The following is a 17801-nucleotide window of genomic DNA, read 5'->3' on the forward strand; positions in this document are numbered from 1 at the left end:
CAAATGAATTAAACCTTTGACGGGACTGAGTAAAATTCCATCGGTGTATATGTACCCACCAGCCTTCCTTATCCATTCATCTGCCTGCATGGGCCATCTAGGTTGCATTCCATCGGTCCTGGCTATTATAAACAGTGCTGCGATGAACACTGGGGTGCACGTGTCTCTTTCGGATCATGTTTCCTCAGTGTGTATGCCCAGAAGTGGGATTGCTGGGTCATATGGCAGTTCTATTTCCAGTTTTTTAAGACATCTCCACACTGTTTTCCATAGCGGCTGTACTAGTTTGCATTCCCACCAACAGTGTAAGAGGGTTCCCTTTTCTCCACACCCTCTCCAGCATTTATTGCTTGTAGACTTTGGGATAGCAGCCATCCTGACTGGCGTGTAATGGTACCTCATTGTGGTTTTGATTTGCATTTCTCTAATAATGAGTGATGTTGAGCATCTTTTCATGTGTTTGTTAGCCATCTGTATGTCTTCTTTGGAGACATGTCTGTTTAGTCCTGTGGCCCATTTTTTGATTGGGTCATTTATTTTTCTGGAATTGAGCTGCAGGAGTTGCTTGTATATTTTTGAGATTAATCCTTTGTCTGTTTCTTCATTTGCTATTATTTTCTCCCAATCTGAGGGCTATCTTTTCACCTTACTTATAGTTTCCTTTGTAGTGCAAATGCTTTTAAGTTTCATTAGGTCCCATTTGTTTATCTTTGCTTTTATTTCCAACATTCTGGGAGGTGGGTCATAGAGGATCTTGCTGTGATTTATGTCGGAGAGTGTTTTGCCTATGTCCTCCTCTAGGAGTTTTATAGTTTCTGGTCTTACATTTAGATCTTTAATCCATTTTGAGTTTATTTTTGGTAGGTGTTAGAAAGTGTTCTAGTTTCATTCTTTTGCAAGTGCCGTTGACCAGTTTTCCAAGCACCAAACTTCGTTAAAGAGGTTGTCTTTTTCCATTGTTATATCCTTGCTCCTTTTCAAAGATAAGGTTCCATAGGTTCGTGGATATATCTCTGGGGCTTTCTTCATTCTGTTGCCATGGTCTATATTTCTGTCCTTTGTGCCAGCTACCACACTGCTCTTGATGCACTGTGGCCTTATGATAGTAGAGTCTGAATCAGGCAGGTTGATTCCTCCAGTTCCATTCTTCTTCTCAAGCATTACTTGCTATTCGAGGTTTTGTTATTTCCATACAACATTGTGAAATTATTTGTTTTAGTTCTGTGAAAAATACCGTTGGTAGCTTGATAGGGATTGCATTGAATCTATAGATTGCTTTGGTTAGTATACTCATTTTGACAATATTGATTTTTCCAATCCATGAACATGGTATATTTCTCCATCTATTTGTGTCCTCTTTGATTTCTTTCATCAGTGTTTATAGTTTTCTATGTATAGGTCTTTTGTTTCTTTAGGTAGATATACTCCTAAGTATTTTATTCTTTTTGTTGCAATGGTGAATGGTATTGTTTCCTTAATTTCTCTTTCTGTTTTTTTCATTGTTAGTATATAGGAATGCAAGGGATTTCTGTGTGTTAATTTTTATATCCTGCCACTTTACTATATTCATTGATTAGCTCTAGTAATTTTCTGGTAGAGTCTTTAGGGTTTTCTATGTAGAGGATCATGTCATCTGCAAACAGCGAGAGTTTCACTTCTTCTTTTCCTATCTGGATTCTGGATTCCTTTTACTTCTTTTTCTGCTCTGATTGCTGTGGCCAAAACTTCCAACACTATGTTGAACAGTAGTGGTGACAGTGGGCACCCTTGTCTTGTTCCTGATTTCAGGGGGAATGCTTTCAATTTTTCACCATTGAGGTGATGCTTGCTGTGGGTTTGTCATATATGGCTTTTATAATGTTGAGGTATGTTCCTTCTATTCCTGCTTTTTGGAGAGTTTTAATCATAAATGAGTGTTGAATTTTGTCAAAGGCTTTCTCTGCATCTATTGAGATAATCATATGGGTTTTATCTTTCAATTTGTTAATGTGGTGTATTACATTGATTGATTTGCGGATATTGAAGAATCCTTGCATTCCTGGGATAAAGCCCACTTGGTCGTGGTGTATGATTTTTTTAATATGTTGTTGGATTCTGTTTGCTAGAATTTTGTTAAGGATTTTTGCATCTATGTTCATCAGTGATATTGGTCTGTAGTTTTCTTTTTTTGTGGCATCTTTGTCTGGTTTTGGAATAAGGGTGATGGTGGCCTCATAGAATGAGTTTGGAAGTTTACCTTCCTCTGCAATTTTCTGGAAGAGTTTGAGTAAGGTAGGTGTTAGCTCTTCTCTAAATTTTTGGTAGAATTCAGCTGTGAAGCCATCTGGTCCTGGGCTTTTGTTTGCTGGAAGATTTTTGATTACAGTTTCGATTTCCTTGCTTGTGATGGGTCTGTTAAGATCTTCTATTTCTTCCTGGTTCAGTTTTGGAAAGTTATACTTTTCTAAGAATTTGTCCATTTCATCCAAGTTGTCCATTTTATTGGCATAGAGCTGCTGGTAGTAGTCTCTTATGATCCTTTGTATTTCAGTGTTGTCTGTTGTGATCTCTCCATTTTCATTTCTAATTTTGTTAATTTGGTTCTTCTCTCTTTGTTTCTTAATGAGTCTTGCTAATGGCTTGTCAATTTTGTTTATTTTTTCAAAAATCCAGCTTTTAGCTTTGTTGATTTTTGCTATGGTCTCTTTAGTTTCTTTTGCATTTATTTCTGCCCTGATTTTTAAGATTTCTTTCCTTCTGCTAACCCTGGGGTTCTTGATTTCTTCCTTCTCTAGTTGCTTTAGGTGTAGAGTTAGGTTATTTATTTGGTTTTTTTCTTGTTTCTTGATGTAAGCTTGTAATGCTATGAACCTTCCCCTTAGCACTGCTTTTACAGTGTCCCATAGGTTTTGGGTTGTTGTGTTTTCATTTTCATTCATTTCTATACATATTTTGATTTCTTTTTTGATTTCTTCTATGATTTGTTGGTTATTCAGAAGCGTGTTATTTAGCCTCCATATGTTCGAATTTTTAACAATTTTTAGAAAAAAGAATTTCTAAAGGTAGATGATAAAATAGCCTCAAAATGAAAATCATCGTTATCCAACTGCTCACAAAATCTCTTGTAAAATCTACAAGACCTTCTCAATATAAAAATGGTTTATTAAATGTATACTACTAGAATAAACCAAGAGAATTAAATAAATCAAGAACCAGAACTTGCTGTAAGAAATTAAGAAAATTCTTATTTATATTTTTAGAAATTAAATATATACCATGTAAAATTCAACTATAACAGAACACTTAAGTGAGGGGTCAAGATTTTACTGTACTGTTAATGCTCTGGGACTTGAGCTGTAGAAATATTTTGTATACACATTTTTAGGAACATCGTATACAATAATAGGAAGACGTGAAAGTAGCTCAGTCGTGTCTGACTCATTGCGACTCCCTGCTGTCTGACTCTTATGATCCATGGAATTCTCTAGGCCAGAATACTGGAGTGGGTAGCCTTTCCCTTCTCCAGTGGATCTTCCCGACCCAGGAATCGAACTGGGGTCTCCTGCATTGCAGGTGGATTCTTTACCAGCTGAGCTATCAGGGAAGCCCAATAGGAAGCAGAGGTGGATGTTTTTTGTTGGCTTTTTTATTGCTACCAATCCATCTGCCTCCACCCGCCTCATGCATGTGTGCTCAGTCGTGTAGCCCCATGGACCACAGCCCACCAGGTTTTTCCGTCCATGGACTTTTCCAGGCAAGAACACTGGAGTGGGTTGCCATTTCCTTCTCCTTTTTTGTTGGCTTTAATCAAATAATCCCACACAAAGTTAGCAGGCTTGCTTACCGTGCATCACATGTCTTTCATTCTTTTTTAATATAAAGTAATATGGTCATAGTAATACTTACTGTTAGCGGGCCAGTTCGAAGGGGAATAACCTTTCAAAGGTAGAAGCTCTACCTCATTGACAGATGATGGTCCAAAGAAAGTACTACATGCAATAAAAGTATCCAATTCAAAGTCTAGGGTTTTTGAAACCACCCAAAGATCATCTGAAAAGACAAACACTTTTACAGGTCTCAGAACAATGCTCAATCCAAAGCTACCTTGGATTTTCTTTGATACTTAGTCCTACAGTTTTTGAAAAAAAAAATGTGGTTATTGTAATTGACATGATTCCACCCAAACAGACAGCTGAACTCATAACATTTCATTTCCATGACTTTAACTCAATTTTATGCTTTTAAAGTTACTTCATAATTATTAAAAAAAAACTATAAATAAAAACATCTAACTCATTTTTCTCTTATAAAACAGTTTTATAGCTCTTCCCTTTAATGGTTTCGTGTTCAAATAAATTTGGCAATCTGTGGACAGAATACAAGTTCTCTTAATAGACTTCCAGTTAACAGATGCTCCAGATTAATTAATGTTCTCCTTTCTTCTCCACAGTACACTGAGCACTCAGCTAGGAGGCTACTTTCCAGACTACCCCTGCATTATTTCTACCATCAGTTTGAATTTACACCTACAAAGAGTCAACTGCATTTGTTGTAAAATTTACTTATAATATTAATAGCTGTATTTGCTACTATACTTTTATAACTTCCCTGGTGGCTCAGACTGTAAAGCATCTGCCTACAATGTGGGAGACCCAGGTTCGATTCCTGGGTCGGGAAGATCCTCTGGAGAAGGAAATGGCAACCCACTCCAGTACTCTTGCCTGGAAAATCCCATGGACGGAGGAGCATGGTAGGCTACAGCCCATGAGGTTGCAAAGAGTCGGACACGACTGAGCAACTTCACTCACTCACTCAGACCTAATTTATTTAAAAATATCTGCCAATTGAGGTAACATATACTTAAGCAATTTCCTATTTGCAAATACTTTTTTATTTAATATTCACAATTTTTAAAAAGATCTCCAATTCAAAATAGTTGACAGAAAAAAAAAATCTCCTTTTTCCCTAAATCCTATTGAAATGATAGAAGAAATATGAAATTCAAATCCAGTACAGTACTGGAAAACACCAGCAGTGGGGCAGGAAAAGCCTTATTTCAGAGATTCTTAAGGAAGTCACAAAGGGAACGGGATGAAAAGGATGATCACATCTTACAAAGCTGGGAAAACACTAATCCTTCACAGGTAGAAAGGAATTCTGGAAACACACACACAGAATTTCCCCCAACAGATTCCCACGTTAACTCCAAGCTCACCAACCAAGGAATTACGGGTACAGAAGGCCGACTGGGACATTACTCAATAGATGATGGAATAATCCTATACTCTTGGAGCAGCTGACTCCAGGATCTATCCTGAGGTGAAACTCTGGGGAAAACCTGAGGCTACCAAGAGGACTTTGAGTGTGAGAAGCGGGGCAGCAGCCCGCGTGGCCGCTTAGCACCCAGGACAGGTAAACAGATCAGAGTCCATCAGGGGTCACGTCTCTATGGGAATTTTGTTTTTTAAGTAAAACACAATAACCTATGGTACATTCTGGGTCAACAGACATTTTAAATGTCAGATAGAAACTATTATTATTACTATTTTATACATGAGGGAAGATAGTCACTATATATATATATTTATATATCAACAAAAGATTACATGAAAAATATATAAGAACTATAAGATTATAAACAACAGAATAATAAAATGGGTAAGAAGAAATATATAACTCATAAACACATGAAGAGCTACTCAACATCACTGGCAAGCAGAGAAATGCAAACTAAAACCACAATGAGATCACTTTATGCTCATTTGAGTATGCCGAGTCACAAGACAGGAGTATAAATTGATGTTACCGCCTTAGAAATCAGTTTGGCACTACACCCTACAGGTTTGTGTGGCATTTTCATTCCTAGGATTATATCTAAGAGAAACTCTTGCACATCTATAGGATAGTATAAGAATATTTACGGCACACTGTTCACAATGACAAAACTTAGAAACCAAATGATCATCGATGGAAGAGTGAATAAATGAACTATGGCACAGTCACAAAATAAAATATTATACACAAAACACGTAATCTAGACTAGATTTTAGATAAACATCAATAATATCTATATACTGCAGCAATATATTATACTATTCAGTGAAAAAGATAAATTCTATAAGATTACTTACAGAACTATATCACTTGAATAACATTTTAAAAACCTTATTTCTAAGGAATTCATTTATATAAACATATGCAAAGCAAAGCAAGATGTTGATGAACACAGGGATGAAAATGCTAACTGCCTTAGGTTAGGAGAAACAACTAGATAAGTTAGTGGGGTTTCTTTGTATGAACTATAGGTAGCTATAATAGGTACCAGATTTAGCTTTGCCTTGTTGATTCACTTTTATCATTTAAAATAACTAATCAAATAACTAAAGCAAGCTGCTGCTGCTGCTAAGTCGCTTCAGTCGTGTCCGACTCTGTGCGACCCCATAGACGGCAGCCCACCAGGCTCCCCCGTCCCTGGGATTCTCCAGGCAAGAGTACTGGAGTGGGTTGCCATTGCCTTCTCCTAAAGCAAGCTAGGTGAGGATAAATCACAAGAGTAGGTCATGAAACCAAGATAATAATTAACCCAAATTAGTGTACATAAGGTCCTTAGAAAAATAATTTATTAAGAATTTTATTTCCAAATATACAAAATCTGGGGTCCAGTGTTGTCATGTTGTGCAGCAATGACAGAAGTATCAATAAACTCTACATTTTCAGCTTATTTTTGACATTAAGTTCAGGGTACAATTCATCTAGTATACTTATGCCAAGAACTCATGTGACTTTTTAAACAAAATTAAACAGTTTTTGACAGCTTATAATAAAGTTTTTAAAAAAATAAAATTTAAAATTTATTTTCTAGGGGTGAGGGGAAGAATTAAATATGCTTTTTTCAAAAGAAATGGTTTCACTTATTATACAATAATTCACAATATATACTATGAAACTGTACTTTTAAAAATCTCTTTAATACAAAGAATTCACAGAGCTGTATGTAACTGAGATGGGGCTTCCAGGTGGCTCAGGGGTAAAGAATCTGCCTGCCAATACAGGAGACAGAGGAGACTCAGGTTCGATCTCTGGGTCAGGAAGATCCCCTGGAGGAGGAAATGGCAACCCACTCCAGTGTTGTTGCCTGGAAAATTCAATGGACAGAGGAGCCTGGCGGGCTACAATCCATGGGGTCATGAAAGAGTCAGACACGACGGAGCAACTTGAGCACACAGCACAACAGACATATAACTGAGAACAAGGCCAGACTCAGTCACAGCATCATCAGACCAACCCACCTTTGCTGTAAGTAGATGAACTTTCTTTCCGACTCAGTTTAAGATAAAGTTTGCTCTTAGGTTCATTATAAAATTCAGGATCTACAGTAGTAAACTTCTTTAGTTTACCATACCGTTTTCTTTGAAAATCAAATCCTTTTCTGCAAAGTGAGTAAGAGACAAAACTGAATTTGAATATTAAGGTATGAACTTTATTTTTAAGATATAATTGACATACACTATATTATTCCAGGTGTACATCATGATTTATGTGTATACTGTGAAATTATCACCATAAGTCCAGTTAACATCCATCACCACACAGTCACAATGTTGTTTTCTTGTGAAAAAAATGAATGAAGTGTTTTTGTTTATTTTTAAATAAATTAAGGGGAATTCCCTGGTGGTCCAGTGATTAGGATTCCAAGCATTCACTGCTGGGACTTGGGTTTGATCCCTGGCTGGGGAACTAAGATCCCACATGCTGCAAGGCATACCAAATAAATAAATATATTGAATTTTTTTATAAAGTACTGAAGAACTCATTGCATGTATACATTTTTTTTAAATAAAAGTTTTTTCTTGTAATAATGAGAACTCTTACTCTCTTTATCAACTTTCAAATATACAGTAAAATAATATTAAGCACAGTCACCATGCTGTATATTACATCTGCAGGATTTATTTACTTTGCAACCGGAAGTTTAAAAGTACAAATGTTTTCTAAAAAATTTCTTTAAAATAGAGTATGAAGAGGAAAGAACCAAAGACAGTGTATGTTTATATGCTTTTAAATATTGTTGTTCTGATTAGTCACTAAGTCGTGTCTGACTCTTTTGTGACCCCAGGGACTGTAGCCCCCATGGACTGTAACCGTGTAATTCCAGATGTTCAAGCTGGATTTAGAAAAGGCAGAGGAATCAGAGATCAAATAGACAATATCCACTGGATCATCAAAAAAGCAAGAGAGTTCCAGAAATACATCTACTTCTGCTTTACTGACTATGCTAAAGCTTTTGACTACAGTGTGGATCACAATAAACTGTGGAAAATTCTTAAGGAGATGGGAATACCAGACGACCTTATCTGCCTCCTGAGAAATCTGTATGCAGGTCAAGAAGCAACAGTTAGAACTGGACATGGACCAACAGACTGGTTCCAAGTTAGGAAAGGAGTATGTCAAGGCTGTATATTGTCATCCTGCTTATTTAACTTATATGTGGAGTACATTATGAGAAGTGCTGGGCTGCATGAATCACAAGCTGGAATCAAGACTGCTGGGAGAAATATCAATAACCCCAGACATGCAGATGACACCACCCTTATGGCAGAAAGTGAAGAAGAACAAAAGAGCCTCTTGATGAAAGTGAAAGAGGAGAGTTTCATGTATGGATGTGAGAGTTGGACCATAACGAAAGCTGAGCACCAAAGGATTGATTCTTTTGAACTGTCGTGTTGGAGAAGACTCTTGAGAGTCCCTTGGACTGCAAGGACATCAAACCAGTCCATCCTAAAAGAAATCAGTCCTGAATATTCACTGAAGGACTAATGCTGAAGCTGAAACTCCAATACTGGCCACCTGATGCGAAGAACTGACTCATTTGAAAAGACTGTGATGCTGGGAAAGATTGAAGGCAGGAAAAGAAGGAGACAACAGAGGATGAGATGGTTGGATGGCATCACCGACTCGATGGACATCAGTTTGAGCATGTTGGTGGGAGTTGGTGATGGACAGGGAAGCCTAGCATGCCGCAGTCCATGGGGTGGCAAAGAGTCCGACATGACTGAGCAACTGAACTGAACTGAACTGGACTGTAGCCAAACAGGCTCCTCTGTCCATGAGATTTCCCAGGCAAAAATACTGGAGTGGGTTGCCATTTCTTCTCCAGGGGATCTTCCTGACCCAGGGACCAAACCTACATCTCTTTCTACTTGTGCATTGGCAGGTGAGTTCTTTACCACTGAGCTGTCTGGGAAGCTCACTTTCATGTGTATATATACACAATAAAAATACATTTTGTCAAATACAAGCCTCACAGAAGCATCATTAGTTTTAAAAAGGACAAATAAGAATAGTATTTAAAAGACAGAATACTTCAGTTTCTCTAACTGTAAAATGCAATAATAGATTATATTTCCATAGCTTATGACAATGAAATGAAATAATATTGCAGAGTGTTTAGAAGAGTACCTGACATATACCAGCTCCCAATAAATGCTGTTATTATTAAATTACCATCCAAATGCTCATTATTTTACTTTTTGGGTAATTCAACTTTTATAACGACTGTTTCCAAAAAGTAGCATTCTGTGATCCTATAAACTATGTAATTGAGGTTTGTGAATGATCACTATGTATTATCCTGCACTGATACAAATTATTCTTGGGATTTGTTTCACAGAGTTTTCCTTAGGATTATGATTAATGTAAAAGTGGTTAGAAAAATGGCATTCCTGCCAGTAATCCTGATATTGCTGACACTGCTCAATGTTTGTTTAATGTGGTTTAGTTGCTAAGTTGTGTCCCACTCTTTGTGACGCAATGGACTGTAACCCACCAGGCTCCTCTGTCCATGGGATCTTCCAGGTAAGAACACTGGAGTGGGTTACCACTTCTTTCTCCAGGGGATCTTCCTGACCCAGGGATCAAACGTGTATCTCCTGCATCTCCTGCATTTGCAGGCAGATTCTTTACCACTGGGCCACCCCAAATATCTGCTCAACATTTAGAGGGGACCAAAAACAGCTTTAGAAAGTTATTCCCATTTTATAGTTATAAAAACTGAGGTATCTTTTAGATATTTTTCCTAACTCAATCTCTTTGAAAACTGGTGATAATTCTGTGAGGTTACTATTTTGATATGATTAGATGCAGTTACTTAGCATCATAAAACATACCTCACGAAAAGTTGGCATTCCTCATAGAGGGGTATCTTTTGACTTCTTAAGTATAAGCCAATACTTTTTATATCACTTAAAACCATGCTAGGTAGAGATTTTTCCTGTGTTAAATATCCTGGGGTCATTTCTTCAAACCACTTAAAAAATTTACATTGGTCAGCTTTGGGTCCATCACAGGTATAAAAGAGACGACCCTGAGGGGACAAAGATATTGAAACTTAGTGAGAAAAATAATGTTTATTTATTTATTTTACTATTTTAGTACCATGTTTGTCAAGAAGGCTACTTGGAGACTTCTCCAATAATATTTATGAATTCTTGCTTTTGCAACTAAATTTAAATCCAGATTTACATACTCAAGTAACGATGAAGTGGAATATGCAAGCAGTGGAGGAAAGTTGTATTATGACTGAAAGTACAGTTACGAGTACAAACCATCCGTCAACATTACATACAGTTTACTAACTTAACTTCTTCCATAATAATGTTATCAGCAATATGAAATAAGTCAGCTTGCTTCTCTATTCCTCTGGCCTTACCAGTTTTGTTACTCGTACTAGAGACCAGTTTCAGCCCTTACTTTCTTTTTTTTTTTTTCTTTCTTTCAGCCCTTACTTCCTTCAGGCTCATCTCTGCATTCTCTAAGCCCTCAGGCTGGGACACAGTCCCTTCTAAGTGCCCTTCCTGTAATTTGCGCATCCCTCCTATTTTCTAAATTCCAGTATTATATAAAATTTCCTTTTACATCTTTTTCTCCATCTACTACTATGCAGCAAGTTCCCAAGCAATCTGAAAGCTGATCTTAACTCATATTTTTGTATCCTCGAACGCAGACCATCTTTCAGGAAAAATATACTGAATGTTTACTATATGTCAGTTACTAATGCCTCAAGCAAAAGACTCCTAGTCAAGACTTAACACTTTAAACTTTTTGTAAAGCAACAGGTACCAAGCCTTTTATAAACAAGTAAGTCTAATACAAGGAGGGGACGAGGGAAAAATACCTTATTTGGACCTTCTTTTTTAACCATGACCAGTTTTGCAGGCTGCTGATGATGGCAGGATGGCACATTATTTTCTACATTTTTCAGTTTGTCTCCATTTGATGATGTGTAAAATGATATGTCAACTTTTGAAAGAGCCTTGTGTAACCTTTGTGCCAATCCAAATAGCAATATATTTAAATGTTCTACAAAAAAAATTTTTTAAGGTAATTTAAAAATATACACAGATGAAAATTAAATACAAAATAATTTCACATATCAGATATATACTATTAGTTAAATCTGAAAATAGCCTTTTGACTGTAACATAACATTAACATCCATTTTTTAAAAGACAAGTATTACTCATCATACACCATACTTAAAATTTCCTACTTGATTTATCAAAACTACCTGTAACACTTTAAAAAAAATTTTTACACTACATCTTGAAAAAGATAATGCTGTCATTTCCCACTCTTAAGACTCAATTTTGATCTGAAATATGTTACTGTCAAAACCTGGCTTAAATATGTAGAAAATAGCAAATCTCAAGTAGAAATTTAATGTAAAAATTCATAATATAAGATACTACACTTTCTCACAGTTATACTATCGACATTAAGCAGCAGTCAATCATAATAAAATAATCTCCTCTCATACCTGTGAGACAAGATGTAAAAATCTGCTTATAATGAGCAGGAGACTGAAAAACAGCTGGTATGTGAATTTGCCTTTGGGGAAGACATGCAGATTTTACCTTCTGCCCACTTGGGAAGCATAGCTCAGAGTCATTTACCTCCTGAAATGGAATAATTCAAGTTATTACAGTAACTCCAGAAAAATACTGTTTACTAATAAGCAAATTCTATAGATAATATTAAATTTTTCTTTTGATTTCCAGAATCCATGAAAATCATTTTCTAATTTTAAATGAGAAACTGAGTGTAGTGGGAAAGGCTATGACATGGCACTTTTAATGATAAATAAGACTAACTTTTCTTGTCTGTCCCTTAATAAATTTTTAAATATTTTTGTAGGAAAAAGTTAACTGATGTCAATGAATCATGATGTATCTCTACTTTTGGTCACAACTATAGTAAGAATTGTTCATAACCAATGTAAATAGGAGGTACCTTTACCCTAATAATGATCTGGTAAGCAAAACTGAGATGATAGTGAAAAATGAAAATAATGGTAATAGTAGTGGTGGAAGTCATGGTGGAAACAGAACTATAATTTAAGTACCTTTTATATGCCAGATACCGCACCAGACACTTTCAAATATGCAATTTAGTGTTTACAACCTCTAGAAAGGTCTTAAGTCAAAGAAGATGTGATGGACTTTCCTGGTGGTCCAATGGCTAAGACTCCCTCCATGCTCCCAAGGCAGGGGCCTGGGTTTGATTCCTGATCAGGGAACTAAGATTCCACAGGCCACAACTAAGACCAGGTGCAGCCAAATTAATCCATTAAATAAATAAAAAGAACTTTAAAAAAAAATGTGACTGTAGCAAGAGTTTTGGAAAACTAAAAACAAAACAAAACAAAAAAACCCAAAGCCACTGGCTTCAAGACTAAAATCATTTCACTTGTATGACTTTGGTAATTCTTTTGTTGAAATTCAGATAAGTACTGGAAAAGATGCACCAAGAAAACACTGGTGTATTTCCTCACCTGTAAATCTCCTGTTACACTGCAGTTGTAGCAGGCATACTCTCCTAACATATTCTGAATTTCCTCAGTCTTAGAAGCCTGGTTTATATTCAAAGAAAATGTCTTCCTTCTGCAAACCGAATCTTGACTGCTAAAGTCCTGCTGCTGCTGCTGAAGCACGTGTTTTATCATTTGTAAATGCACAGAGTCTAAAGAACTTTCATTCACAGCATCACTCTCTCTTTCACCTGTGTTACTAAAATGCATCCCAGAAACAGCCTCAGCATGGAAGCCATCTGTTACCTTCTCATCAACTCTGTTTGGAGTAGTCAAGTTGCACTGGCGTATATTTTGATATTTCTGCCACTTGCTTTGAGTAGATGTATTATCAAGAAGTGAAACATCACCTGGAGTCACTTCCCTAGATTCGTTAGGGAAAGAAGCCTCACTTTGGTCCTTGGGCCCAAAGCTAAAAGAAGGAACTGCTGACTCTTCACACAAGCTGAGTATGGGAGAACCAGAAGCCTTTTGCCTGTTGCAGCCCATCATAGATGAACAAGAGTCTAAGTCAGGTGGCCCGCTTGCAGGTGGAGCTTGGGTTCTACTTACTTGGAAGGAAAGCCTTTGAAGGTTCTTATTCTCCAGAGAACTTGATTTTTTCATTACTGAAAAAAAAGAGCTAATTAAAAATGTATTACAGGTATCATCCAATCTTTAGAAAACAGTGGGTATCCATACAAAAAAGCAAAAAGTACCAACATGCCTTGTACCAGAAAATCACATATCCTTTTAAAAATTTTTAATGGTTTTGGTCTTAAAAAAATAAAGATTTCAAACTTAATTTTAGACTCTGAAACTTTTTTAAGGTTGATAAATTTGAAATCCTTCTCTTTTTCTTTTCTTTCTTAGCTAATAATTTCCACTCACCACCATCACAACTACCCCACCCTCAAAATACTGCATTATATTTATGTAACACTAAAATTTTCAAGTACTTTACAACCAAGAAGGGATTCATCATTCTCACTTTACAGATGAGGTTGCCAACCAAGGCCTAGAGGTAACCAACTGGCAGAGTTAAGAAAGTTAAGACAGAAAACCAAAGCTAGGTTTTGTTCTCATCTTTATATTCCTTCTCCAGAGACTGAAGTTCAAGGTTTATTTATTGATGTGTTGTAACCTCTCTTATATATTTATTACATTCATGGATTAATATGTTGACCTTCAGGGTAAAGAAGAGTTTTAGCTTTATTTTGATACATTGTTATGTGATAAGAGCTCAACTGTGGTAAACTCATGTTATAGCAGATTTTGGCTGAGTATTAGAATTCCTTTCAGCATCATGAGTAGTTGATATATTCCTGAAAATTTTAAAAGCAGTAATATTTGCTGAATAAATAGTAATACTGTATGAGAACTATATAAGCTTCAAGTTTTTATCTAAAATGCTATGGTTTCCTATTTTATAATAATGTTTCTTCTTGACAGAGTTTCTGCTTTGTTGGAAATAAATCTTGGCAGTCACTTGGGAAGGTAGTAGGACAGCAGGTAAGTCAATGACATTCTTTTGTAAAGTGTTATGATGTAATCCTAACAAATTGATTAGGCAACACCGACAGAAAAGTTAACACCTGATTAAACAGTAAAAGTCATGGTAGAACTGTGTAACTCACCTATATGTCACTGTGACTTCACTTGTTTTAGATACTCATTCTTCCCATACTGACTCCTTCCTACCTCGTTTCCTCTACCATCCACACGCACTAAACCTTCTCCAACCCAATTATCCAGACACTTTACAGCTTTTATATCATCCACCCATGACCAAAAAATTACCTACAACTTTACTCCTCACTCAGCCTAACTTCAGAATCAAGGGAAGATACATTGATGAGATTACAAGAAAAGAGAGAGGAACAGAAAAGTTGGAAAAGATCCTACAGATGTATTATCTTACCAAGAAGCAGGCAATTACTCATAGGGAAGAGGTGTAACGTGTGAAGACACAGAAGCCTGAGAATGCAGTTGAGGTTGCAGCAGTTGAAGAGCTCCCTGATAATGCCAGGATCCCAAAGCAAAAGAGGGGACGCTGACAGGTTATGAGAAGGTCAACCATGATTGACATTCACAATGAACCCGTTCCCTGGGAGGGGAAGGGGCTACAGAGGGGCCAGGCTCTGGAGTTACAGCTGTGAGAAGTGTTGGCAATGGTAGAGGTCTGAGATGAGAAGCTGAGAGGATAAAGAAGAAGGTACCAGAGAGCTAGAAGGGAGTATTGGGTTTGGAAGTAAGAGGCATCCGCAACAGAAAAAGTCAAAGCAGAGTGTGGGAAGGCATGAGGGTATAAGACACTGAGTCTGGTTTCAAGGTTATTTTTAGTTTAGAAGCAATCTCTCAAATAAAAAATTTCATTTTACATGGACAGATAGATTAGAACCATATGGGAACAATTATCTTCGTTGAGAAAGTGAAGATTACCAGGTAAAGTTTGCGCTTTCAGGGACTCCTCAGAGAATTCTAGCATGAAGTCATCATCTCTCGAGTTAAAACATAAAGTAGAAACAGGGCTTAATGTTGAGATCTTCTGTTCTGGTGATGTCACCTATCCAGAAAGAAGACACAAAACTACAGACCAAAATCCTCTTATTGCGTTTTTTCCCTATAGTCTGAACAAATTCTAGTAACTGTATTATAAAAACAATGCTTTCAAGCACATTGTGTAGAGCTATAGTGGGGCAAAGTTTCTTCCAAAAGGGGCAGGATAGAATAAATGCACTAAAATAAACAAGGATAATGGAAAGTGAAATACAGAACATAAAACCTGCTGGGTTTATTTGAAATGGGTCAGATTCTGATTTGGATTGATATGGGTTATGGGGATTTGGTTGTGAAGATCAGGTTCCAGTCTTAGGGACATAGGCTTAAGCAGACCTCATGTCTGGAGCTGTGAAGGCAACACTTCCTGCAAACCCAAGGCCTGAACAGCTTTCTCTTTATATCCTTAGGTCTAGGGCATATCTACAGTTGATCTAAACTTCAAAATATTGCTTCTAAATGGAATAAACTGTTTAAAACATTATTCCATATCTGAACAGTCATATCATTCTCTATGTTATTCTCTTCCTAATAGGATTTAATTTTGTTGCTACTTCTAGAAATTAATCACCTTAAAAATCTAGTATGGGTTGCAGTGCTCTGTGATAACCTAGAGGGGTGGGATGGGGTGGGAGGTGACAGGGAGGTTCAAGAGACAGGGGACATATCTGTATCTACGGCTGATTCATGTTGATGTATGGCAGAAACCAATGCAACGTTGTAAAGCAATTATCCTCCAATGAAAAAAAAATCTAGTATGAATTGAACAGAACAACTGGGCCCAGGGCCTCAAAACCAGCTGGAATCAGGGCTTCTGCTGCCACTAACTCTGGCCCTTCTCTGAAAGTCCGCTTCTGTGTCTTTCCCAGTAGACCAGACTCCTCTGCGTGGCAGGAAGCACAGCCCACTGAAGAGTTCCTAAGGTCTCCACCACTGACCGCTGTGACAGACGCTGCTGCTGTCCTGCCGTGTCTCCCTGGCCTATCTCTGAGGTCATCTACAGTTGGGGAATCGCTCCCCTACCTGTCCCAGGCTTCCTGCCTCAAGCATCTACATCTTTCTGTCTGAGGACAGTGGCTGGGACAGCAGGTAGGGCAGGCCAAACGTGCCAGGTGTAACCTTCAGCCAAAGAGAGATGGGAACTGGTGTATGAATACCTTACTTTTCTATCCTTCAGGGAGGACAATCCTGAGTTTTGTTTTACAGGAGGCCTCTTAGTGGGTGCCCACTACGACACAACACCTCTTATTATTGCTTTCTTCCCAGTCTCCCAGTGTGACTGTGTTTGGAGATGGGGCCTTTAAGAGGTAATCAAGGCTAAAGAGTGGTACCCTGATCCACCAGCATTAGTGTCCTTACAAGAAGACGGATCTCACTCTCTTGCACTCTCTTTACCCATGTGCACACGCCAAGGAAGTATGCATGAGGACACAGTGAGAAGGTAGCTGTCCGTACGCCAGGAATAGAGCTCTCATCAGAAACTTGATCTTGGACTTCTACCCTCCAGAACTGTGACAAAATTAATTTCTGTTGTTTGAGTCACTCATCCTCCGTTACAGCAGCCCTAGCAGACTAATAGAGGCCTGCAGCTGACTCCACTCAGTAAGGCCCACTTCAGGCCACTTTGTTACGTCAGAAATCCAGGCGGCCTTCTCCTCCCCTTCCTTCACTCTGCTCTCTACAGCCAGTCTAGCAACATCCATGCTTCTGACTCCAAAATTTACCTTAAACCTAATTACCAACTCCTCTATACTTTCACTGCCACAGTCTCTTCAAGTCACTGTCATCTACAGCTCATTTTAACTGGTTTCCTTGCTTCCACCACAGCGTCCATCAAATCCATCTTCCACACAGCAGCCAACAAAACCTTTTAAAAATGTAAATGTAATGAGTTTTCTGCTGAAACCCTCCAGTAATTTCCTACTGGAACACGGACCAATATTCAAGCTCTTAATCTGACCTGCAAGACTGTGCATCTGGTCCTGCTCACTTTCCCAATTTCATGTGATTACTGCTCTCCCTGTGACTTCCCACAATCCAGCTACTGTGGCCCTCGTTCACATTCTTGAACCCACCCAGCTCGTCAATCTCAGGGTATTTACACTTGCTGTTTCTAAGATTCACCAAAATTTTTTACTCACAACTATTAAAACTGTTTAGGGGATTCCCTGGCAGTCCAGTGGTTAGGACTCAACACTTTACTATCAGGGCTGGGTTCAATCCCTAATTATGGAACTAAAATCCCACAAACTACAGGGTGTGGCCACAAAAACAAACAAACCAAAAAGAAAAACAACTTTGTTTACATTATACCTTATTTTTTTCCCACGAAGTCCTCTCTGTTGATTTAAAATTATAATCCAAATAATTATGTAAATGGTCTGAATCTTTAGGAGGGAAATCTAAAATTGCTGTGGGG

At 37.6% G+C, this 17801-nt stretch overlaps 1 protein-coding gene and 1 long non-coding RNA gene across 9 annotated transcripts in view; one reads left to right on the forward strand and one right to left on the reverse strand.

Annotated features, from left to right (window-relative positions):
• Nucleotides 1–3296: 3296 nt before the first annotated feature.
• Nucleotides 3297–17801, reverse strand: part of ZGRF1 (zinc finger GRF-type containing 1) — a 38426-nt gene continuing 23921 nt past the window's right edge. For 5 of the 8 annotated variants that reach the window (XM_043438354.1, XM_043438350.1, XM_043438352.1 and 2 more), the window contains 8 exons: nt 17696–17793; nt 15266–15389; nt 13397–13452; nt 11795–11933; nt 11153–11337; nt 10146–10342; nt 7269–7408; nt 3297–4029 (listed from right to left, as the gene is read on the reverse strand). In XM_043438354.1, coding sequence (XP_043294289.1) covers nt 3851–4029; nt 7269–7408; nt 10146–10342; nt 11153–11337; nt 11795–11933; nt 13397–13452; nt 15266–15389; nt 17696–17793 — 1118 coding nt within the window. In that variant the 3' untranslated portion in view covers nt 3297–3850. Of the gene's footprint in view, nt 4030–7268; nt 7409–10145; nt 10343–11152; nt 11338–11794; nt 11934–12644; nt 13453–15265; nt 15390–17695; nt 17794–17801 lie in introns of those variants that run through there. The other 3 variants (XM_043438357.1, XM_043438358.1, XM_043438355.1) reach the window with 3 other exon arrangements.
• LOC122422105 lies at nt 9136–17703 on the forward strand. Its single transcript, XR_006263731.1, has 3 exons — nt 9136–9193; nt 14276–14335; nt 16252–17703. It is a non-coding gene; the product is annotated as an uncharacterized LOC122422105 (long non-coding RNA).

The sequence above is a fragment of the Cervus canadensis genome, chromosome 19 (genome assembly GCF_019320065.1).
Source record: "Cervus canadensis isolate Bull #8, Minnesota chromosome 19, ASM1932006v1, whole genome shotgun sequence".
NCBI classification, from domain to species: domain Eukaryota; kingdom Metazoa; phylum Chordata; class Mammalia; order Artiodactyla; family Cervidae; genus Cervus; species Cervus canadensis.